This window comes from Macaca thibetana, chromosome 6, assembly GCF_024542745.1.
Source record: "Macaca thibetana thibetana isolate TM-01 chromosome 6, ASM2454274v1, whole genome shotgun sequence".
In the NCBI taxonomy this organism is placed as follows: Eukaryota; Metazoa; Chordata; class Mammalia; order Primates; family Cercopithecidae; genus Macaca; species Macaca thibetana.
Window position 1 is genome coordinate 119,234,397 of NC_065583.1, and position 26,448 is coordinate 119,260,844.

Here is a 26,448-nt window from a genome sequence, read left to right on the forward strand (position 1 = left end):
AAGTGAAAGTGGTCCAATATTACTCACCACTTTGGAGGGCCCTTTGTGGTCGCCAAAATGTTACCTGGGGGTCCTTGCTCCCAGAGCTCCCAAGATGGTCCTGGGCCGTTTCCAAGATGGCGGCGGGTCACTTCCAAGATGGTGGCAAGCCTTGTGTTCTCTGACCTTGGGTTCTTGGCCTCACGGATTCCAAGGAATGGAATCTTGGGCCATGCAGTGAGTGTTATAGATCTATTAGAAGCCGTGGGTCAAGGAAGAGAACCATGGAACCCAGTGACTAGTGTTCAGCTCGATTAGGGTGAACCCGTGCACTTAGCTGTGCAGGAACAATGGCAAGCCTCTAGCTGGATCAGGAGCAGCAGTGGGTGCCTCGCTGGCTCAGGAGCACAGCTGACACCCTGCCGGATCCGGAGGGATGGAAGTCAGCAGCGGGTCTGCGATGGTATCAAACAGCAGTGGTGGACGGCGAGCTGTGGACAGCGAGCGAAAGCTCAGCTTGAGCTGTAACAAACATGGACCAGAAGAGTGCAGTTGCAAGATTTAATAGAGTGAAAACAGAGCTCCCATACAAAGGGAGGGGACCCAAAGAGGGTAGCCTAGAACATAGATTTTTTAAAATTCAAGTTATAGATTTGAAAATACAGATTGGTTCTACCACTTATTAGCTGGGTAGATTTGAGTACATTTCTTAATTCCGTCTGAAAGATGGTTATTATGAGGATTTCATATATATAAAGACACAGTGGGGAGACAAATTTGGGACATATTGTAGTCTAATGAGAACAAAAAAGTCATTTATTTGCTTCCTGATTTCCTGCTCACTGATGTAACTTCACAGATATAAGGAGAAAGAGGCTGAGTTGTCATGAAGTTATTTGAAAGTAACATTTAAGAGAGACATATGGTTTTTGTCTTCAAGGATGCTATGAGACATGGCAGTTCACGTGCCCCCTAGTGGCATCTTGTAGTGGAAGGAAACTGGATTTTTTTCAGTTCTTAACCATGTGCCAGGCCCTGTGAAACCAGTATATGGCAGAACTGGGATTTGGACTCAGGTCTGACTCCATACCTCATGTTTTGCCCATTCCACAGGGATTGATTCTGTTATCCTGAGGTGGTCCAGTGTTTCTTAACTTAAAGGTTAGGATCATTGGGTGGTGAGCATTGCCAGCAGTGTATTACAATGAGTTAGTATGTACTTGATTTGACAAAGCAAGGTTCCTGAATAAAGTGGAAGCAATGGGATATATATTCCCTGGATTTAACCGAAGTGGATCCAAGCAGTGTGTGGTGTGCTGTTTCTTAGCAGACCTCTCATTTTAATTTCCATGATTTTTGACTCCCAAAATCTGAAATTTTCTGAGCTTCTGGGGCCATGTTTTTATTTAGGACAAATTCCTAGAGAAAAGTGTGAACTGTACCAAAGCCACATAGTTATTGGCAGATGCTGGACTAATGGCCAATGGAGACCCCATTCCAGGGTCTTTCCAATGTACTCACTCAGCTCTGACAGCCACACCCACCCTGATAATATTAATAAATACAGCAGCAATGATGCTATAATGGCTAATGTTTATTAAGCACTTCTTTCGTGACAGACACTGTGATAGGCTGCATCAATATTATCTCATCTGGTCTTTGTAACAACCCTATCATGTGGGTACTGTGTTACACCTGTAGTAACGGAGGCTTACCTAGCAATGAGTCAAAGGTTGCCCTGCTGGTCAGTTGTAGAATAGGCCTCTCAACCCAGCAGTGTTTGACAGAGTGCCTGAGCTCTCTCTACCCGGTCTACTTTTCAGTGTGGTATCTGAAGATGTCATGCACACTTAAACTTGTAGGTCCTTTCCAAGGAACCATGAGGTAGTTTTAAACTAATATATATTTTTTGAGGTATCTAGTAGCTATTCTTTCAAAAAGCTTTGTTTTACGTGTAAGTAAAAACTGGCTCATCACTTTTCAAAGGTTTATTCTTTGTGGTTTTGAGCTGTTTGACATCAGGCACTGTATTATCTTTTTCGTCTCTTTTCCTCCCTCCACAATGCCTTTCACATAATAAGCAATCTAGAAATATTTGCTGAATGAAGGTAAAGTCATACTAAACAGGGGGCTCCAAAAAGCAAAGTTTGCATAGTAGGCTTAGTTTTAATCATTATTTACTGTACGTTCTTCATTTATGTAAAAATCCATTAATAGGACAATTTGATGGCAACCTCCTCAGTAAATATTTCTTGAATGAATAAATGATGAACCACCCTTGAAAAGTTGTATTTTCTTTAGAGTTTTTTTTCTATCAATAATTTCTATTTTTGAGGCTGTGTGCAGTGGCTCACTCCTGTATATCCCAGCACTTTGTGAAGCCGAGGCGGCCGGATCACTTGAGGTCAAGAGTTTGAGACCACCCTGACCAGCATGGTGAAACTCCATCTCTACTAAAAATATCAAAATTAGCTGGGTGTGGTATTGGGCGCCTGTAATCCCAGCTACTTGGGAGGCTGAGGCAGGAGAATCACTTGAATCTGGGAGACGGAGGTTGCAGTGAGCTGAGATCATACCACTGCACTCCAGCCTGGGCGACAAAGCTAGACTCCATCTCAAAAAAAAAAAAAAAAAATTATTTTTGTTTTAATTGTGGTAAAATATACATAATATAAAACTATTTTAACTGTTTTTTAAAGTGTATAGTTCTATGGCACTAAGTACATTCACAATGCTGTACAGCCATTACCACCATCCATTCTCCCAAACTTTATTAGAGTTTGAAGCCTGTAGATAAAACATTTTCAAGGCTCTACCTGTTATTAAAGCAATTTAAGTGGAAAAATTGCATTCTTTGCTTTAATTATTTGGGATGTAGTAATCTTAAAAAAAATCAGTTGATTACTAAATGCCATTCTCTTTCTTTCCCCTAGTGGAATGAGACCGTGGAGCTTTTTCGTGCTAAGATGCCCTTACGGAAACATCGCTGTCGTTTCAAGAGCTACGAGCATTGTTTCACAGCCGCCGAAGCTGTGGATTGGCTTCATGAGCTGCTGAGGTGCAGTCAAAACTTCGGCCCCGAAGTGACCCGCAAACAAACGGTCCAGCTGCTAAAAAAATTCCTGAAGAATCACGTTATTGAAGACATCAAGGGAAAATGGGGTCAGGAAGATTTTGAAGACAATCGTCACTTATACAGGTAATGGCAACATGTAAACCTGGAAGGTGAGGAATTGGGGAGATGAGTGAATCTGGTCCAAGTCTGTTGAAGCTTGCTGATGTGTAAGAATTTACCTTGTTCACTGAACAGTGGGTCTAGTTGTGATTTGTTGAGTGGAGAACTGAATATGTGCTACAATAAAACCAGTTGCGATTTTTCTTGGCTTCTTAGCTGTGTTTTGTTGCAGTGATGTTTCAGTAAGGAAATCTTTTCTTGCCTTTTGCTCACCTGGGAAGATGGTGGCCATAACTTAGTACTTCTGGAGAATCTGAAATGGTGGAGCAGTAGCTCTGGGTTCAGCTTTTCTGAGCAATGGGGATTGGTATATTTAGGAGGTTAGTAGCAGAGTGTGTGTGATCTTTAAACAGCTCAGGGCCTATGTGAACAATTATGCTAGAATTCCCTGATGTGTCAGATTAAGCTGACAATGTGAGTCTGCTTTTCTGCAAACATTTTTGCTCATGTTTCAGTGCTATTTTATCCTGTGGACACTTACCACCAGATAATCCAAGGGAAAATGAAGATTGCTTGTCCTGCACTTCCCTTCTTACTGCATACTTGGCAGTTTTATTGCTGGAGGTGGAGGGGACCAACCTAAGATTCAGGTGTGGGAGAGGACTAAAGAGGAATGAAGTCACACAGGTCCATAAAGGAATTGTTGAGTTCTCTACATGGATTAAAAGACGGAATGGAGAATATGGACCCTTATTATGTGCTTTTTTTACTCCAGCTGAACAATAAGGAGTGTGATTGCATCATATTCAGTGAGGGCATTCCACTGAGACACATGGCTTTGAACAGAGGAAATCTGGCTCTTTCATATCTGAACCATTTCTTTGTCTCCCTCTTGGACTAGCTGCTGAGAAAGGCAGAGAAGGGTGAGAGTGTCTGTCGTGAGTGCGTAGGGTGAAGAACAGACATTGCTGTGCATTAGGATCTAACTTCCTCAGGGAGTTTCATCAGCAGTCTCTTGCGTGCAGATATCAGTATTGTCATCTGGGCAATTAGTCATCTCTCCACTTGGTGGTTAGTTTTGGCTTTGCTGATTCCACTTTTAATTAGGATATTGGGTAATCTTGGCCTATTCTGAGACCTTAGTACTTAATAGCATCAGGCAGTGGAAATTTTAGCCCTGATTCTACATGCCACACTTTATTGGGAATTCTTAAATGATTATTTCTCTTGGAAAACTTTAATTGCTTGTACCCCAACAAGATTTAGCTAGAACACTTCTGAAAGATTCTCTGGATGAGTAACTTCCATTCTATTCTATTGCGACCTTAAACTGGGTACCTCCCATCGAGTCCCAGGAGGCTTTATGAGTCCCAGCAGAGTAAAATAGGAGCCGATTACAGAGCACTAACTGTCAGAACATGTTTCACTTCAATATTAAGACTTAACCATGTATCCCCTTTTAAAAAATAGAGTACACAAGATAGATTAAATTCATCCATTAAACAATTATTTTTTCCCCCAGTTTCTCTTTTTATACTTTTTATACTTGTGAGTCATAAATGGAACAGTATTTTTTTTTTTTCACCATTTACTACTTGAAAGTTCATTATGGCTTTCCATTTTCCTGAGTGGAAGTTATATAAGTTAACCACTGACTTTTGCCAATTACCTAGATTAATCTGGGATGAAATCCATTTAGACATGTAAGTCATTTGTTGAGGTACTCGTGCCTTGAATTGAGAGTGAGCTAATGAGTGTACAGCCAGCCGTTGCATACATGCAGGCTTCTATTACAGTGCTCCACGAAAAGAGCATTTGCTGTCCTACCTGCCGTGTCTCAACTGCTTTCCTTGGGCGAAGAGTACTACTGCCAAGTTATGAAAACAGAGGAGGAGAGTATAAGCGAGAGGCAGGTTAGATTTGAAAACAGATGGAGAGTCAATGAAATGTCAAAATCCAGGAGCATCCTTCTAAATATCAAGCTTTGTGGAAAGGAGCCTTTAAAAATTTATTTCTTTAATTTATTTAAATTAAATTTTATTAATTTTAAATTTATTTAAATTAAATTTTATTAATTTTAAATTTATTTATTTAAATTTTAGTTTAATTTATTTAATTTTTATTACCATATAATAATGGTATATGTTTATGGAGTACTGACTGATACATTGATCTAAGTATGCAATGTGTAGTGATCAAATCAGGGTAGTTAGGATATTTATCACCTCAAACATTTATCATTTTTTTGTGTTGGGAATATTAAAAAAGCCTCTCCTCTAGCTTTTTGAACATATACAAGAAATTATTGTTATTCAACTTATAGCGCCACTGAACATTAGAATTTATTCCTCCTATATAACAGTAATTTTGTATCCATTAACCAACTTCTTGCTGTCCTCCTCTCCCCTTACCCTTCCTAGATTTAATAACCATAATATTATCCTCTGCTTCTATAAGCTTCTTTTTTTAGCTCCCATATATGAGTGAGATCGTGAATTATTTATCTTTTGGTGCCTGACTTATTTCACTTAACATGTCATCCAGGTTCATCCATGTTGTCATGAATGATAGGATTTCATTCTTTTTTTTTTTTTTTTTAATGGCTGAGTAGTATCCCACTGTGTATAGTGTATATGTATCACATTTTCCTTATCAGTGGGCACTTAGGTTGATCCATCAGTGGACACTTAGGTTGATTCCGTATCTTGGCTATTGTGAATAGTGCTGAAATAAACATAGGGGTACCGATATCTCTTTGGTATACTGATTTCCTTTCTTTTGGATAAATACCCAGTAGTGAGATTACTGGATAATATGGTAATTTTATTTTTAGTTTTTTTGAGAAACCTCCATACTGGTTCCTTTTTTTTTTTTTTTAAATACTTTAAGTTCTAGGGTACATGTGTACAATGTGCAGGTTTGATACATAGGTATACATGTGCCATGTTGGTTTGCTGCACCCATCAACTCATCATTTACATTAGGTATTTCTCCTAATGCTATCCCTCCCCCAGTCCCCCAGCCCCCTAGCCCCGACAGGCCCTGGTGTGTGATGTTCTCTGCCCTGCGTCCAAGTGATCTCATTGTTCAATTCCCACCTATGGGTGAGAACATGCGGTGTTTGGTTTTCTGTTCTTGTGATAGTTTGCTGAGAATGATGGTTTCCAGATTCATCCATGTCCCTACGAAGGACGTGAACTCATCCTTTTTTATGGCTGCATAGTATTCCACGGTGTATATGTGCCACATTTTCTTAATCCAGTCTATCATTGATGGACATCTGGGTTGGTTCCAAGTCTTTGCTATTGTGAATAGTGCCACAATAAACATATGTCTTTATGGTAGCATGATTTATAATCCTTTGTGTATATACCCAGTAATGGGATTGCTGGGTCAAATGGTAACAATTCAAGATGGATTAAAGACTTAAATGTTAGGCCTAAAACCATACTGGTTTCTATAGTAGTTATCCTAATTTACATTCCCCCCAACAGTGTATGAGAGTTCCCTTCATACACTGTTTCCTTGGTGGTTTCCTTGGTCTATGAGTTAGAGAACACTACCTGAAATATAAGGGTTCTTTTTGTATATTTTAAAGAGAGAGAATTTGCATATATATGTTAGAGAATTTTATAACAAAAATGATGAGTAAAGCCCTTATTTTAGAATGGTCAAAAATGATTTCTAGATTTAAAAAAGGCATGTCATATTTGTTCTGTGAATGCATTTAAATTTGTTATTTTTTTTAAGACTCAAGATGTTCAGTATAGAAAATAGAAGGGAGGAGTGAATTTTAGTGTATAAGAAGGGAAAGCAAGTTTGTAATATCTGAATGCCTATAATAATAATGAGATGTTGCAGAGATGTACTCAGCACTATACTTCTTTCCTGTTAACCAATAGCAATTACTAGAAAGAGTTCTGGGTTTGCTGCTGGTAAAAACAATTTTAGATTTCACTAAATGGTGCTCATGGTTGAACCAGATGCTGTTGTCTGTGTCTTAAAGCTTCATGACCCTAAACTTATAATGGATAAGGAGATTGAATTATACTACTTTATTTGTTTATAAGAAATTTTGGTTTATGAAACATTTCTACTTCTGTGATATCATTTAATCTTTATGATCTCCTCTGATCTTTACGACAATTCTATGAGGTAGACAGGGTACATATTTAATCCTCAGACACTTTCCTCTTTAAAATTCTAAACAAAATACCAAGAATGTTCTAGTAAAAGAAATTCTGTTCTTACTACTTCTGCCCATCTGCATATGTGAACAATTATGTAATATTATTTAAACCTAATTTAGTGGGTTCTGTACAAATACAAATGTATATTATGATAATTGTTTTGGATTATTTAATGAGAAAAATGTCCTGTTGTAGCTCTTTAGCAGGAAAGGGTTCTCTGGCATGGAGCCTATATATGGCTCCTGACTTGCTCTCATCACTGGTGCTAGCTCTGATGGGTGGCTGAACTGGAAAGGTTTTCATGGCTTGCAGGTAGACATTCACTGGCTCAGATGGTGGGGGCTGAGATTGAACATGTAGGGACCATTTTCTTTTTATTCTCCTGTCTGTCTCATTCCTTTTTTTCTTTCCTTCTCTTTTTTCTTTTTTGTTTCTACCTCCATGTGTGTCATTGTCATGTTTCAGCCTCTCTTTTTCTTCCTCTTTATCTCTTTCTATTCCTTTTCTCTCATACTTTCTTATTTTTCTGGCCTATTTCCAAAATACTGATTTTAATTTGAAACTAAAGTTTGTTATGTAGCTATTGCCAATTTATTGAATAATGTTACTTTCACAGTTCTTAATATAACAAGCAGAGGAATCATACTACCCAGTTTTATGGCTTAGTATATAAAGCCACAGAAGTTAACACTATGGTATTGCTGAAGTGATAGATATACAGATCAGTGGTACAGAATAGAGAGTCCAGAAACAGATACATATAAATATGCCAATAGATTTTTTACAAAGATGTAAATTCAATTTAATGGGAAAAGATTAGTATTTTCAGCAAATTATGTTGGAATAATTGGGCATCCATCCATGTATATGCCAAAATAAAAAAAGAGCCTCAACATAAACCTTATACTTCATACAAAAATTAGTTCAAAGTGGATCATAGATTTAATCGTAAAACTATAGAACTTTTAGAAAAACAGGAGAAAAATCTTTGTTTTGGTATTAGGCAAAGAGTTCTTAGACATGACACTAAAAGCACCAAACATAAAGGAAAAATATGATAAACTGGATTTCATCAAAATGAACAATTTTTGCTCTGTGAAAGACATTGGATGAGAGGATGAGAGGACAAGCTACAGATGGGGAAAATATTTGCAAACCACATATGTGACAGTGGAGTGGTATCAAGAATATATAAGGAACTCATCAACTCAACAGTAAGTAAACAATCCAATTAAAAAATGAGCAAAAGACTTGAAAAGATATATCACCAAAAGTATGCAGTTAGCAGATGGGCATTTGAAAAGATGTTTAATGTAGTATACATTAGGGAGATGCAAATTAAAGCCCTAAGGAGATACAACTATGTATCTATTAGTATGTTCAAAATAAAAATACTAATGATATCTAGCGCTAGTGAGGATGCAGAGTAACTGGAAGTCTTATACATTGCTGGTGGACACCTAGATTGTTAGTCACTTTGGAAAAGTTGGTTTCTTCTAAAGTTAGTAAGTACATGGACTATATGATTCAACATTCCTACTTCTGGGTATTTACCGTAGAGAAACAAAAACAATGTTTACACAAAAACTTGTAAGTGAATATTTATAGATTGCCAATAACTGGAAATAACCTAAACATTCTTCCATGGATGAATGGATAACTATTGTTCACCCATACAGTGTAGCACTGTTGGGTGGGAAAAGGGTGCGAATGTAAAGGGAGAGCAGGAAGGAGCGTTTTTGGGAGTAATGGAATAGTTCTGTTTCTTGATTTTGGTGGTAGGTACACATATGTATACATGTGTTGATAGGAATATACACCAAAAATTTTTTTTTACCATATGCTAATAACTTTCTTAAGCTAGAGATTTGCAAAACCTGTATTTGTACCTCCAGTGAAAGAAACTCGAATTTAAGTTGTTTGAGGGAGGTGGCCCTTAAGTCATTTTCTGTGGCCCTGGGAAAAATTCTTTCATCGCTATCCAATAGGTCTTTTGGACCCGTTTTAGATACCTCACCTTTAAATTAATGGACTACTTCCTCCCTCTAGTGGACATCTTTTGTTTTTCTAGGAAAGCACAGAACTGGTGAGTGTGATTGTATTTTTCCTTTGTCTTTACTCATTTCATTGTCATGGGTTGTTGTCCTGTGATTGGTTGAATAAGTTCTTAGCCTTACTGGGCATCAGTTTTCTCAAATATAAAGTGACAGGGCAACAAAGTGATACCCTGTCTTTACAAAAAGTTCAAAATTTAGCTAGGTGAAGTGGTGGCGTGTACCATAGTCCTAGCTACTCCAGAGGCCGAGTGGGGCAGATTGCTTGAGTCCCGGAATTCAGGGGTGCAGTGACCCATGATCATGCCACTGTACTTCAGCCTGGGTGACAGAGAGAGACCTTGTCTCATAAAAAAAGGAAAAAATGAAAAAGAAAAAAATGACAGGGAGGACTTGATCGTTAAGATCCTTTTTAGTTCTAAACTTTTATGTTTCCAGATATGGAGTACCTATCACATGTTTTCCAATCCGTGGCAGTGAAGGATCTAAAAAGGAAACATAACATGATTCTTTTATCTGCCTGGCTTTGTAATCTCTTTTGAGAGATAGAGTGTGTGTTTATGAAAAAGATTCTGCTATGTAGCAGAATCAAGACAGTATTTAATTAATTACCTAAAATAACCCATAACAAGCAATCAGTTACACTGGCAGTCATTGAGTTGACATATCTGTTTTGTTTGACCAGCATTGTGGTTTAGTCATTAAGTTTTTTTCTATCTTTTTATTTTTAAATTTTGTATATTTTGTGAAGATAATGCATTTATGTGGTTCAAAATTTACAAAGTGCAAAAGGGCATATGCAATGAAAAGCCTTCCTCATATATCCCTCCCCCAGCCACCTAATTCTTTCTCATAGACACCTAGCATCATTAGCTTCTAGCACAGTGTCTTAATACATTATGAACCGTAAAGTCTTTAGATGGGGCAAACTCACTCCAGTGGCCACATTCCCCACCATTTCCCTATAATATTATACCAGACTGTATCCTGATTATGTTATCTGCCTAGCCATTGTAGGAATTGTGTCGGTGATCCAATTGGTGTGGACTGGAGTGTTTGGAACCTCATGGAACAGGAGAAGGACAGGGAGGAGAAGAAGGAGGGGAAGGAGGCAGAGGAGGAGCAGGACTTCAGCCTGGGTCTGGTAAACATGGCAGGATCTGGATAATAAGAAGGGCTGAGAAGGAAAAGGATATTTCGGGTGTCAAAGATGGCACGATCAAGGCTGTCAGTTAGAAACACACAAATAAGCTTCCTGGAAGAAAAGGGAGGAGGATGACCCAGCTGGAGCAGAAATCTTAGGTCAGGAAATCATGAGGGATACATTTGGTGGAATTTCTTACATTTCTGACTGTGGAGTAGGCTTTTATTTCAAAAGGAAAAGTTATTAAAGCCAGGCACAGTGGCATGCGCCTGTAGTCTTAGCTACTTAGGAGGCTGAAGCCAGATGATTCTTTAAGCCCAGGATTTTTTTTTTTTTAAATGATACTTTAAGTTCTAGGGTACATGTGCACAATGTGCAGATTTGTTACATATGTATACATGTGCCATGTTAGTGTGCTGCAGGATTTTTAAGGCCAGCCTAGGCAACATAGTGAGACCCCGTCTCTTAAAGGGAAAAAAAAAATGGTCACGCGCGGTGGCTCACGCCTGTAATCTCAGCACTTTGGGTGACTGATGCAGGCGGGTCACAAGGTCAGGAGATCGAGACCATCCTGGCTAACACAGTGAAACCCCATCTTTACTAAAAATACGAAAAAAATTTAGCCGGATGTGGTGGCGGGCGCCTGTAGTCCCAGCTACTTGGGAGGCTGAGGCAGGAGAATGGTGTGAACCCAGGAAGCAGAGCTTGCAGTGAGCTGAGATTGTGCCACCGCACTCCAGCCTGGGTGACAGAGCGAGACTCTGTCTCCAAAAAAAAAAAAAAAAAAAAAAAAAGAAGAAAGAAAAAAAAAAGGAAAAAGTAAAAACAGAGAAGGCAGCTACTGTTAGTGTTTTGAGCAGTGATGGAGTCTTTGTTCTAGAACAGAGTTAACTGAATAATAGGAAGAGAATGGATTGTAAAGCAGAGAAGCTGGTGAGGTATTTAAGGTAACTGATGAAAGCAGTATTGCCTGGATGAGAATGCTAGCTGTGGGGCTGAAAAGGAAGGAAGGGCTTGTGTTTTGTAGGCAAATTTCAGGCTACACCCTGTAACTGCTCTGCATGTAGTCCATAAGCTTTGTTTGAAGTCTAATTTTTTTTAAACAAGTTTAAACATATTGTTCATTAATCTGAAATTGCTCTTTACATTTAGAATCTTTGTTAATGTTTAGCATCTGCTTATAGAGGCTTGGAATGTAACTGTAATCATTTTCAAGCCAATGAACAGTTCTTCGAACACACCTGCAATGTTTAGTGGGTGTCTGTCTTTGTGATGGCTTTGTTCCTAGGTAATGTCTCAAGGATTTTGGAGTCTCTGGAGCTGGGTGACTGTCTCAGAGTCTGCACCCACATCTCCCACAAAGGTCAAGAATGAATGTCTAGGTTGTTGTGGGATAATGATGAAAAAAATATATAGGGGACAACTTTGTTGCTACCAGGCATTTCTTTTCTATTTCTGTTTCTTGCCAAACTCCTTTTCTATTTTGTGGGAATCCCCATTTGTGTGAGTGTTGGTGGGAGGCAGGGCCCTGTACCCTACAGTGGAAGCTAACAGGGGTGAGACACTCCTGCTTCCTACCGCTGGCAGTGAGGGCTCAGGCACGTCTTCTCCTTGGTCATTTATATGTTCCTCCTTAGGACTTTGAATCTTGAATGAGGCATGCAAACGGGAAGCGACAACAATTTCCTGTGACAGAAGTGGTAGACTGCAGGAGCAAGGACAGAAGTACACAGAGGCATTCAGAGCTACTGGCAGTGGCTTTAGGACCAGATTGTTCCTGGAGCATGAACTCGCTTCCTTCTGTGTGTGCTGGGTGGCCTCCTTTTCCTCTTTCATCTTATCCCCCACCCTCATCCTGTTTCTCCAGCTCTCCAATTGATTTTGTGTACTATTTGATATCTCCAAATTCCTTTATGGCTAAATCAGCCAGAATTTATTTCTGTTCCTTACAGTTGCAACTAAGAACCCAGATGGATATAACAAGCAATGACTGTAGAGTGAGCAAGACTGAGGCAGCTTTTTGGGCCTAGGAAATAGCACAATGACTATTATGTGTATGTGACTGCAACAGATTATTAGATGTATGTGAAAGCAAAGCAACAGATCAGACTGACCTGTAGCAATCAGAGATATTGGGGATGGATTTGAGTTCAGGATCCTTTGTAGGCACCGAGGCACAGGAGCAGAGTCTGCCAAGTATAAGTAGTAGGCCGGTTATATGTGGACCCAAGGTTCAAAGTTATGTATTAAGCTGTTAAGTCAAACTGATTCTGGGGTTATGTTATCACTGCCGTCTTTGCAAAAGAGTCAGTACCGACAAGTGTGTTAAATAGAATATTGAAATATACTGCCCTGAGTCATGAAAGATAATTCCTGGTTATTGATAGACTTTTGTTTTATAATGTTCTTTTTTAGGCTTTTTGGTGATTAACTCATGATAATTTCAAATCCATGGCTTATTCTTCTATCCTGATCCTTCATTTGGGGTCATAGTTCCTGCTGATTTATCCTTTCCCTTTGTATTTATTTGTTTTAAACATTTGGTCTTACCAACTGGCCTTGAAATGCAGTGGCACTATCTCTGCTCACTGCAAGCTCTGCCTCCCGGGTTCACACCATTCTCCTGCCTCAGCCTCCTGAGTAGCTGGAACTACAGGCGCCCGCCACCATGCCCGGCTAATTTTTTTTTTTTGTATTTTTAGTAGAGATGGGGTTTCACCGTGTTAGCCAGGATGGTCTCGATCTCCTGACCTCGTGATCCACCCGCCTCAACCTCCCAAAGTGCTGGGATTACAGGCGTGAGCCACCACACCCGGCCTACTCAGGTTTTTTTGCTGAGAATTCATGATGCCTAGTTATTAGCCACTAGTGTCATTGTCCTATTTATTCCTGAGGTTGCGATTTTTTGAATTTTTGCAATCAGACTTTGGTGGTGACCTTGAGCAGTAGGATAGTAATGACTCCTACATACTTAGCGTTCCAATAATGGAGCACTAGGCATAAATGAGTTTAAATAGGAAATGGAATAAAGGACTCCAGAAATATGAAAGGAGCACGGCTGACTGAAAGCTCCCACTTTACACAGAAGAGAACACTCTTAGAGAGAACGGGGATTTGGGGATTGAACAAGAGTAGTTCTCAGATATTATTGACCCAGAAACAAAATAATAAATATCATTAATCAGTTCTAAACTATAACTTGCTGAGAAAAGTGGGAACTTGCCTTGAGATGTTGGTTGTTAAGACTAGATTTATAAAAGTTGTTGAAAGCTGGGGTATACTATTCCCTGAATTTGTGGAGTTGACAAGCTCTCAAACTAGGAATGAGAGAGGCCCACCAAATGTTTCCTGTGAACATGAGGAAGCACAGTCGGCTTAAGCATTTTATGCAGCTAGTGCCCAGTCAGCATTTCCCCAGTCACTTGATTAACACTTCTTTTCTGGCTTCTTAGCTCGGTTTTGTGTTTTTGGGTCTCTGTTAATTAGATCCTCACATATGCTGCTTCTTCCAGTGCCCCCCCGTCCCCCCTCCTTTCCTTTCTCAGGCATCATGGAGTTCCTGTTGCATGCCAGGCATGGTGCTAAACACTTTTGATGCATGCCCCTATCTATAGTTTAATTAGAAAGACAAACAGATAAATTTGAATTTACTATTTCAAATGCTGTAATGGATGTGAATTCATTGTTATAGGTGGGCTGAGGAATTTACTTGAATCAGTCAGAGAATGGTTTGCTGTAGAGGTGACACTTGGGTCTTGATGCATCAACAGGTGTTTGTCAGGGAAGGAAGGGAGAGAGGTTGGTCAGGGTGATCAAGGGGGTGGGAACCCAGTAAACAATTTAGGTATTATTACACAGGCAGTTGTGGGAGATAAGGCTATGAAAGAATTTGCCTTTTACCTCTGTGTCCTCAACACCCAGCATAATGCCCAGTATTTATTGACAAAGAAGTTCAAAGGTTAGTCAGTGAGTTCCTTTTCTTACTGTGAAGGAGTTAAACAATAATCACCCCGCCTCTGTTCCCCAGTTAAGGTAGCTCAGTCCTCCCCATGTCAGGTGAACTGCAGTTAAGTATAATGTGAGCTCAGTATTGGAGGACTATAACAAACACAGGTTTAGAATGAGGCAGGCCTGGGGTCTAATCCCAGCTCTAAGTTACTACCATTCATATGATCTTAAGCGAAATGCTGACACACTCTGAATCTCTGTGACCTCATTTACAAAGTAAGACTGCTAACATTTCTGTTTTTAGGATATACTGGTCACCAAGAATAGCTGTAGGTATGACATGGTTTGCCTCTGTGTCTCCACCCAAATCTCATGCTGAATTGTAATCCCCACATGTCAGGGGAGGGACCTGGTGGGAGGTGATTGGATCATGGGGGAGGATTTCCCCCTTTCTGTTCTCATGATAGTGAGTTATCACGAGATCTGATGGTTTAAAAGTGTGGCACTTTCCCCTTTGCACTCTTTCTTTCTCTCCTGCCACCTTGTGAAGAAGGTGCTTGCCTCTCCTTTGCCTTCTGCCATGATTGTAAGTTTCCTGAGGCCTCCCCAGCCATGTGGAACTGTGAGTAAATTAAACCTCTTTTCTTTATAAATTACCCAGTCTCAGGTAGTTCTTTATACCAGTGTGAAAATGGACTAATACAAGGTATTTCCCAAGTCTACTGCAACTTGTGCTCAAATTGAATAAGCCAGTTTTTGGGGATACAGTGGGAACATGACAGACAGACTTTTTATCCTGGTGGAGCCTGTACAACAAGCAAGTATTCTTTTATCTCTGTATCCACCAGACCCAGGTCAGCAAACTTGTTCTGAAAAGGGCCAGATAGTGAATATTTGCAGGTCATATAACCTCTGTCAGAATTGCCTAACTGCAGTTGTAGGGAGAAAGCAGCCATACACAGTATGTCAACGAATGGGCGTGGCTGTGTTCCACCAGTAAGACTTTACATCTAATAACACAAGTGGTGGAATTTGGCTCACAGGACATAGTTGTTAGACTCTCAGCAAGTTTCCTGAGGGCAAAGACTGTTGTTTATTCTTGTATCTCTGTTACCTATTGGTGTCTGATATGTGGCAGGTATTTACATTGTTTGCACTGATCTGAGTTCATTACACATAGATAAGTACAAGTTAATAGGAGACTCTGTTAATTCAGGTCCTCTGAGAAGAGAAGCAAATGCCAAGAGGGAACTAGATGTGCAAGAGATTTAATGCCAGGGGTTGGGGTGGGGCACCAGGAAAGGATAAATGGGGAAGGGAACAGGAGGCGGTGGAGTGATCCTTTAGGCTGTGATGAAGGCCTCACCTCAGGGAAAGCAGAGGGGAAAGAATTGGGTAGGAAGAGCCTAAGACCCCATGCCGAAGTTCTGAAAAAGTTTCCCAGGCCGATGGGGAGTTCCCAAGCAAAGGATGCTGTTAGAAGAGTCTTAGGTCTTCTGGAAGGATTATCTTGGCTCATTACCTTGCTGTGCTCCTTGGTGGGCTGGAAGCAGCCTGGGGAAGTGTGAAAGGTAGAGCAGCTGGGAGCTGTTGGCTTCTTGGAGGGAGATGTGAGCTGTGCACCCCTATGGCCAGCACAGTCCATTTCTTGTGCTTCACAGATCTGCTTGCCCACACTTGTTGGTGCTTTCTTCCTGAGTGAAAACCTAGAAGATAGAAATTACCAGGAAGACTATAGCCCCTGTTGTTGCAGTTGGTCTCATGGCTGCAGCTGGTACTCATTGTCTCCCTCCCTGACTCTTCATCCTCAATCCCCTTACTGTCAGCCATCACCTTGGCAGGCCTTGGGTGCCTTACCTTGGTAGTGTGACCCAAAACTTCATTCCTGAAGATCTGGACCCATGGTAATCATGCACTTTTTCAGCTAATGTTTCTGTACAAACCCATTCACAGTTACAATGAGACAAGGAAGTACCAGGAAGTGCCATGTAGATCTCCTGGGTGCCACAGGTATTTCTCCCTGCCCCTGCTGTGTAAATGCAAGTCTCCTGCCTGCTGATCAGGATCCATGACCTCTGCCAAGATAGTGATTCCTTTTCTCTTCTCACCTGCTGCTCCCTGGCCACAAGGAGTCCAAAGTACCCTTACTGTGTCCCCTGGCAAGAATATGTCCCTTTAAGGGACAAGACTGCTAATTGCAGAGCCCAGGGTGATGGAGATGGGAAGCACAGGGAGGGATGGTAAGTAGGGCCACTCCTGCTTCCACTCTCTGGTTCCTAGTACATGTATTCTTCCTAGGGGGATACAATGCCATATAGAGTCCTCTGACTTAATTTATATACCATTCCATTCTATATGTGTAGCTTGTCTCCAATGAAGTCAGGTAATGTGAGTTCTCCAACTTTGTTCTTTTTCAAAATCGTTTGGATTATTCTAGTTCGTTTTCTTTTTCATATACATTTTAGAATCAACTTGTTTATTCCTGTAAAAATTCTTGCTGGGATTTTGAGTGAAATCATATATTTAGGTGTTTAATCTCTCAGCAGCTTTTTTGTAGCTTTGAGTATATAGATCCTGAACATTTTTAAATTTTTTTTTTATTTTTTGTTTTTTTTGAGATGGAGTCTCGCTCTGTCGCCCAGGCTGGAGTGCAGTGGCATGATCTCAGCTCACTGCAAGCTCTGCCTCCCAGGTTCACGCCATTCTCCTGCCTTAGCCTCCTGAGTAGCTGGGACTACAGGCACCCACCACCACGCCCAGCTAATTTTTTGTATTTTTAGTAGAGATGGGGTTTCACCATGTTAGCCAGGATGGTCTTGATCTCCTGACCTCGTGGTCTGCTCGCCTTGGCCTCCCAAAGTGCTGGGATTACAGGCGTGAGCCACTGCGCCGGCCTGTTATATCTAAGTAGTTCATGTTTTTTGGTGCAATAATCACCCCACCTATTTTTGGGGTGATTATTTTGGTGCAGTAATCACCCCACCTATTGTGGGGTTTGGTGCAATAATCACCCCACTTATTGTGGGGTTGTGCTATTTTAAGTGGTTGTAGTTTTTCTTGTAAATCTTGTATGTGTGTATTTATATATATTATATATGTATGTGTATATTTAAGTCATAGGTATTTTATAGATTTTTTTTTGCTGTTGCAGATGGTATTTTCTAAATAACTACCATTAATTTAAGGTAGGAGTATCTTTCAGATAAGCTCACCTCTCTCCTTAAAAATGCTCACTTGATCCTTTACTTACAATGGAATCTTTATTCATGTGGAATAAGGAAAGATTTCTGAGTTTGGATTTTCAAGCTTTCCTTAGTTTGGTTTCCAGCTTCATCTCCCATTCTCCTTTCCTCAAACACTTTATGTTCCTGACACACTTTCAGAAAGTATTGTGAAGTGTAATCGTTACCAGTTTTTCAGCATTTAGGTGATATATACCACTAATGGGCTCAAGAAATATGTTGGATGGGTTTACAGAGCACAGCAAAACCCTACAAATTGCTATGGTTTTGCATAACTCATGGATTTCTGGGAAATAGTAGTCTCAGAAAGCCCAGCCCATATATTAAACAATATCTGGCTGTGTTTTTTTGTATTGTTGTTTGCTTTTTGTTTTTGGGCACAAAGTCTGTAAATTAGTAAGGCAAGGAGGCAGGCTGGCCAAAGCTGTTGATGTTGCAGATTTCTACTGATGCTTTCACAGTATATAAACTCTGAAAAGGGCTTTAAATCACTGAGAGATCTGTCATTTATCAGTCAAGTTTATTAAGATTTATAACTATGTTTCTTTGTGGTTTAGATGCCTTTGAATAATTTTATTGATTTATTAGGTAATAAATCCTACTTTTTTTTTTTTTAACAAGTAAATTCACCAAAGGATAGTTCTGGTATGGATTATTTTAAAATTGCTTTTCTCCAGCCAATATTTGGCAGTGGTGGTAGCACTAGGAGACCTGCATTGTTTGGTTGGACAATTAGCTGTAGCCAGTAACTTTTCTGGCCTTAATTTCTTCAGTGTACAAATGTGTAGTTTGTTCTAGATGATTTCTAAGGGACTTTATAATTCTGGAATCCATGATCATGTTAGGATTAAATTTACAGTTTTTAAAACAAAATGAAATGTAGCCCACTAGAGGGAGCTCTGCTCTTTTTAAATGTTCTCAGTTTTATTGAGAAAGACATCTTTCATAGAAGAACATATGCTAATTTTTATTTCAGTAGCAGAAAATATTTGATATTGACTTAAACTTTTGCCAATTTGATGTGTGTGAAATTCTGTTTCATAATATTATTTTGAATTTCCTTGATTACTGATGAGGTTGAGTATATTTTTATGTTTATTCACCATTCCTGATTCCACATCTGGAAATGCTTGGTTCATGTGTTTTGCCTTTTTCCCCAGAAGTTTTGTCTTATAGATTCATTGTGGTTTAAAAAAATATATTCTGGGCCAGGCTTGGTGGCTTACGCCTGTAATCCCAGCACTTTGGGAGGCTGAGGCAGGTGGATCACCTGAGGGTCAGGAGTTTGAGACCAGCCTGGCCAACATTGTGAAACCCCATGTCTACTAAAAAGCTACTTGGGAGGCTGAGGCAGGACAATTGCTTGACCCTGGGAGGTGGTTGCAGTGAGATGAGATTGCACCATTGCACTCCAGCCTGGGCAACAGAGTGAGACTCCATCTCAAAAAAAAAAAAAAAAAAAATATATATATATATATATATATATATATGTATGTATTCTGGATATTTTATACATATGTATATTCTGGATATTACTGGATATGTAATCCATATCAGTTATATGGATTACAAAGATCTTTCATGTTTTTCACTTTATGGTGTCTTGATGAACATAAAAGTTCTTAATTTTAATGTAGTTGAATCTATTAGTCTTTTTCTTTATGTTGTATGATTTTGATATCTTTCTTAAAACGAGTCTCTTCATTACTCAAAGTCAGAGAGATATAATTTCTTTTGTCTTAGAATAAGAGATATTTTTGTGCCTTATGTTTAGTGGTTTTGCCCATGATTTTTTCATGCTGTGAGTTTGGAATTGTTTTGATTTTGTGTTGCTGAGAAACAATCTACCTCAAAATTTAGTGGCTTAAAGTAACCATTTTATTTTGCTCATGAGTTTTGTGGCAAGCATTTAGAAAGAGCTCACCTAGTAGTTTTTCTCTTCCAACAAAGGTGGCGTCAGTTGGGCTGGAAAATTTACTTCTAAGATGGCTTCTTTCTCACCTCACGAATGTGGTGTCTTTGTGCTTCTTGGCCTCTCTTTCTACATGAGGTTTCATCCTCTAGGTCATCTCCATGTGGGTTGTGCTTCTTGTAGCATGATGGTCTTAGGGTAGTCAGTGCCACCTCTGGGCTGGAGGCCAACCAACACAAAATCAGTCACTAAACAAAACTACAACCAAGGACCCTCACAGAGTCCACTTCACTCCCCTGCTACCCTCACCTGAGCAGATGCTGGTATTCATGGCTGAGGGACCTGAAGATAGATCACATCACAGGAGTCTTGGCAGACACTCCCCCAGTACCAGTCCAGAGCCCAGTATGCACAGGGTGGCTAGACCCAGAAGAGAAATAATAATTACTGCAATTTGGCTCTCAGAAAGCCCATCCTTAGGGGAAAGGGGAGAGTTCCATATCAAGGTGTTATGCGGGGCGGGGCAGCGATCTTTGTTCTTAGAGCTCCCAAGATGGGGGCGGGCCGCTCCTAAGATGACAGCAAGCCTTTTGTTTTCTGACCTGGGGTTCTTGGCCTCACGGATTCCAAGAAATGGAACCTTGGGCCATGCGTGAGTGTTATGGCTCTTAGAAACAGTGGATCAGGAAAGAGAACCGTGGAACCCAGCGACTAGTGTTCAGCTCAATTAGGATGAACCCTGGGGCCTTAGCCATGCAGGAACAATGGAGAGCCTTTAGCCTGATCAGTAGTGGCAGTGGGCTCCTCCCTGGATCAGAAGCACAGCTTCCGGTCCGGAGGGATGGAAGTCAGCAGGCAGTCTGTGATGGCGGCAAACAGCAGTGGTGGAGGGCGAATGAAAGCTCAACTTGGGATGTAACAAACACGGACCAGAAGAGTGTGCTCAACTCGAGATGTAACAAACACGGACCACTTCTGTTCAACATAGTACTGGAATTCGTAGCTGGAGCAATCAGAGAAGAGAAATAAATAAAGGCATCCAAACTGGTAAAGCAGAAGTCAAACTGTCACTGTTTCCTGATGATATGACTGTATACATAGAAAACTTTAAAAGACTCATCCAAAAAGCTCCTGGAACTGATCAGTGGATTCAGTAAAGTTTCAGGATACAAAATTAATGTACACAAATCATTAATGTACAAAATTAATGTACACAAATACCCCAACAGTGACCAAGCTGAGAATCAAATCAAGAACTCAATTCCTTTTATAGTAGCACCCCCCCAAAATAAAACCCAGAAAACTTAGGGAATATACCTAATCGAGAAGAGGAAAGCCCTCTACAAGGAAAACTAGAAAACACTGCTGAAAGAAATCATAGATGACACAAACAAATGGAAACATATTCCATGCTCACGAATGGGTAGAATTAACATTGTAAAAATGACTGTACTACCAAAAGCAATCTACAAATTCATTGCAATTCCCATTAATATATCACCGTCATTCTTCGCAGAACTAGTAAAAACAATCCTAAAATTTATGTGGAACCAAAAAAGAGCCCACATAGCCAAAGTAAGGCTAAGCAAAAAGAACAAATCTGGAAATATTACATTGCCTGACTTCAAGCTATACTATAAACCTATAGTCACCAAAACAGCATGATATTGGAATAAAAAGGCATATAGAGCAATGGAACAGAATAGAGAACCGAGAAATAAAGTGAAATACTTACAGCCAACTGATCTTCAACAAAACAAAGAAAAACATAAAGTGGGGAAAGGACACCTTATTCAACAAATGGTGCTGGGGTAATTGGCAAGCCACATGTAGGAGAATGAAAACTGGATCCTCATCTCTCACGTTATGCAAAAATCAACTTAAGGTGGATTAAAGACTTAAATATGAGACCTGAAATTATAAAAATCGCAGAACATCGGAAAAACCCTTCTAGATATTGGCTTAGACAAAGACTTCGTGAACAAGAACCCAAAAGCAAATGCAACAAAAACAAAGACAAATAAATAAATAGATGGGACTTAATTAAACTAAAAAGTTTCTGCATAGCAAAAGAAATAATCAGCAGAGTAAATAAACAACCCACAGAGTAGGAGAAAACTGTTCACAAAGTATGTACCCAACAAAGGACCAATATCCACAATCTACCAGGAACTCAATCAAACCAGCAAGAAGAAAACAATCCTATCAAAAATGGGCTAAGGACATGAGTAGACAATTCTTAAAAAAAGATATGTGAATGGCCCACAAACACATGAAAAAAATGGTCAACATTACTAACGACCAGGGAAATGCAAATCAAAACCACAATGTGATACCACCGTACTCCTGCAATAATGACCATAATCAAAAAATTAAAAAAAATAGATGTTGGCATGGATGTGGTGAAAAAGGAACACGTTTACACTGCTGGTGGGAATGTAAACTAGTACAACTATGGAAAACAGTGTGAAGGTTCCTTAAATAACTTAAAGTAAATCTGCTATTTGATTCAGCAGCCCCATGACTGGGTATTGACCCAGAGTAAAGGACATCATTATACGAAAAAGACACTTGCACACACATGTTTATAGCAGCACAATTTGCAGTTGCAAAAATATGGAACCTGCCCAAATGCCCATTAATCAACGAGTGGATAAAGAAAATGTGGTGTATATATATACCATGGAGTACTACTCCACCATAAAAAGGAACAAAATAATGACATTTGCAGCATTCTGGATGAAATTGGAGACCATTATTCTAAGTGAAGTAACTCAGGAATGAAAAACCAAACATAGTATGTTTTCACTCATAAGTGGGAGTTAAGCTATGAGGATACAAAGGCATAAGAATGATATGATAGACTTTGGGGACTTGGGGAATGCGTGGGAGGGTGATGAGGGATAAAAGACTGTACATTGGTTACAGTGTACACTGCTCCGGTGATGAGTGCACCAAAATCTCAGAAATCATCACTGAAGAACTTATTCATGTATAAGTAAACAAATAAAAAGCATTCTACAAAAAAGAACCCTTAAAAACTGAGTTCCTAGCCATGATGGGATAGGGGGTTGGACAAACTTCAATATGTCCATTCCTTAGTAACCTTTAACCAGATTTCTTCCCTAAGGAGTAAGCAGAAACCAGCTCTGGAAAACAAGAAACAGACGACTCATTGCTTTATCATCTTAAGCCAGTCATCTGAGGCTGTGACTGGACTCTTCCCACTTGTTTTGCAATTTCACAATACATCCCTTGCTGAAAACTGGCCGCCATCTCCAGACCGGTTTTGGCTGACTGCTGGAGGATACACAGTGATGGTTTTGTGTCCTCTGCTTTATGTTTTGACATCAGTGGGCTGAAAACTCCATCCTCAGATCATGCTAATGCCACCATTTTTTGAACATGCAACCCACGAAAGGTACATGAAGCTCAATTGCACATGTGCATATTTCTCCTTTCATAAATATTCATGACTCTTCCTTTGGCTTATTAAATATGCATATTTGGCCACCTCGCTCAGCAAAAATTCCTGTTCCCTTTACCCCTCCCTCAAAGTGCTTGCTCTCAGCTGCTTCTGGAGGCTTTGCTTCCCAAACTGTGGGATGGCCAGCCTACAGACTGAAACCCTTTATGAGAGATAAAGCTCTTCTTTTCAAATTTATCCACCTCATCATTCTTAAGTTGGCACAATACACACCTGGTTATTGCAGCTGTTATAAAAGAAACCAGTTGTCATTTTCATCATTCATCCTGGGAAATTTGTTCGCCAGATCCACTTTTTCTAGTTTCCCTATTACCACAGGTGACAGTTTTACTGAAATTCATGCCACTGTGCAACACAGATTTTTTTCTCCACCTTCCATACTGTTCCACAACAACTGCCTTACTGTTCTTTCAGCTTCTATTAAGAAGTCCTTCTGAGGCCCTTCATGCATCCATTTCACTGCCCGGTCCTGTTGCAGATGCCACAAATTTCGTTTCTAGTTATCTGTTGTTGTGTAATAAAACTATGTCAAACTTAGTGGATTAAAACAACTATTGTAGTTTTTTCTTTTTTACGGGGAGGGGGGCATTGTAACCCTTTGATATTATTCACAATATCCTAGAGAGACATTACTTCAAATATCACAGCGGGTGTACACCATGTGTGTACACCGTAATACTATTCGTAACATCCTAGGGAGATACAACGCCTAATATCATATAGTGACTGTACACCATGTGTGTATTCCCTTGATAATTATTTGTAATACCCAGGGTAAATATTGTTTCTAATATCACAGAGAATGTATACCCTGTGATATTTTTCATAAAATTTTAGGAAGATATTGCTTCTAATATCACAGTGGGAGTACAAGATATGTGTACACTGTGTGATGTTATTCCTTACATCTTAGGGAGATATTACTCCCAATATCACAGTGGGTGTACACCCTGTGATATTATTAGTAATACCTTAGGAAGCTATTACTCCTAATATCACAGTGGGTGTCCACCCTTTGATATTATTCATAATATCCTAGGGGGATGTTAATCCTATTGTCACAGGGGGTGTACACTCTGTTACATTATTCATAATATTCCGGGGGATGTCACTTTTTTTTTTTTTTTGAAACAGAGTTTTGGCTTTTGTTGCCCAGGCTGGAGTGCAATAGCACAATTTCGCCTCCCAGGTTCAAGCAATTCTCCTGTCTCAGCCTCTGGAGTAGCTAGGATTACAGGCGCATGCCACCACACCCGGCTAATATTTTGTATTTTTTGTAGAGACGAGGTTTCACCATATTAGTCAGGCTGGTCTCGAACTCCTGACCTCAGGTGATCCCACCGCCTTGGCCTTCCGAAGTGCTGGGATTACGGGTGTGAGCCACCACACCCGGCCGGGATGTCACTTTGGAAGTCACAGGGGGTGTACACCCTGTGATATTATTCGTAATATCCTAGGTGGATGTTACTCTTCATGTCACAGGGGGTGTTCACCATGTGAAACTGTTCAGAATATCCTCAGAGCATGTTACTTCTAATGTCACAGGAGGTGTACACCCTGTGACATTTTTCATAATAGGAAGATGTTACTGTGCAATTATTAATAATATCCTAGAAGGATGTTACCCCTAACATCACAAGGGGTATACACCATGTGTGTACACACCCTGTGATATTATTCATAATGTCTTAGGAACATGCTACTCCTAATTTTACAGAATATGTACACCATGTGTGTACACCCCCTCCGATATTATTCATAACATCCTAGGGGGATGTTACTGCGTATGTCCAGTGATATTATTTCTAATATCTTACGGGGATGTTGCTCCTAATGTCACATGGACTGTACACCATGTTTGTACACCTTCTGTGATATTATTCATATATCCAGAAAAATATTATGCCTAATGTCTCAGGAAGTGTAAACCATGTGCAAAAACCGCCTTTGATGTTATTTGCAATATCCTAGGGGGATGCTACTTTTAATGTCACAAACGGTGTACAAAATGTCACAGGGGGTGTACGCCTTGTGATATTATAATATCCTAGGAGGATGTTACCCCTAAGGTCCCAGGGTATTTACACCCTTCAATATTATTTGTAATCTTACAGGGACATATTACTTTAAATATCACAGTGGATGTGCACCATGCGTGTACACTCTGTGATACCTTGTATCCTAGGGAGATATTATGAGTAATATCACAGTGAGTGCACACCCGGTGATATTATTTGTAATATCCTAGGGGAATGTTACTCCGAATGCCACAGGGGGTGTACACCCTGTGATATTATTTGTAATATTCTAGGGGAATGTTACTTTTATTTACTTATTTTTATTATACTTTATATTCTAGGGTATATGTGCACAGCATGCAGGATTGTTACCTATGTATACATGTGCCATGTTGGTGTCCTGCATCCATTAACTAGTCATTTACATTAGGAATATCTCCCAATGCTATCCCTCCCCCTGCCCACCCCACAACAGGCCCCGGTGTGTGATGTTCCCCTTCCTGTGTCCAAGTGTTCTCATTGTTCAATTCCCAGCTATGAGTGAGAACATGCGGTGTTTGGTTTTCTGTTCTTGCGATAGTTTGCTGAGAATGATGGTTTCCAGCTGCATCCATGGCCCTACAAAGGACATGAACTCATCCTTTTTTATGGCTGCATAGTATTCCATGGTGTATATGTGCCACATTTTCTTAATCCAGTCTGTCATTGATGGACATTTGGGTTGATTCCAAGTCTTTGCTATTGTGAATAGTGCCACAATAAACATACGTGTGCATGTGTCTTTATAGCAGCATGACTTATAATCCTTTGGGTATATACCCAGTAATGGGATTGCTGGGTCAAACGGTGTTTCTAGTTCTAGATCCCTGAGGAATTGCCACACTGTTTTCCACAATGGTTAAACTAGTTTACAGTCCCGCCAACAGTGTAAAAGTGTTCCTATTTCTCCACATCCTCTCCAGCACCTGTTGTTTCCTGACTTTTTAATGATCGCCATTCTAACTGGTGTGAGATGGTATCTCATTGTGGTTTTCATTTGCATTTCTCTGATGGCCAGTGATGATGAGCATTTTTTCATGTGTCTGTTGGCTGCATAAATGTCTTCTTTTGAGAGGTGTCTGTTCATATCCTTTGCCCACTTTTTGATGTTTTTTTTTTTTTGTTTTTCTCTTGTAAATTTGTTTGAGTTCTTTGTAGGTTCTGGATATTAGCCCTTTGTCAGATGAGTAGATTGCAAAAATTTTCTCCCGTTCTGTAGGTTACCTGTTCACTCTGATGGTAGTTTCTTTTGCTGTGCAG

At 39.9% G+C, this 26,448-nt stretch overlaps 1 protein-coding gene across 1 annotated transcript in view; it reads left to right on the plus strand.

The window, feature by feature from the left end:
• Window positions 1-26,448, plus strand: part of DEPDC1B (DEP domain containing 1B) — a 117,216-nt gene that overhangs the window by 15,234 nt on the left and 75,534 nt on the right. Inside the window, exon 2 of the mRNA XM_050794378.1 lies at window positions 2,913-3,178. Within this exon, the coding sequence (XP_050650335.1) occupies window positions 2,913-3,178 (266 nt within the window). The remainder of the gene's footprint in view (window positions 1-2,912; window positions 3,179-26,448) is intronic.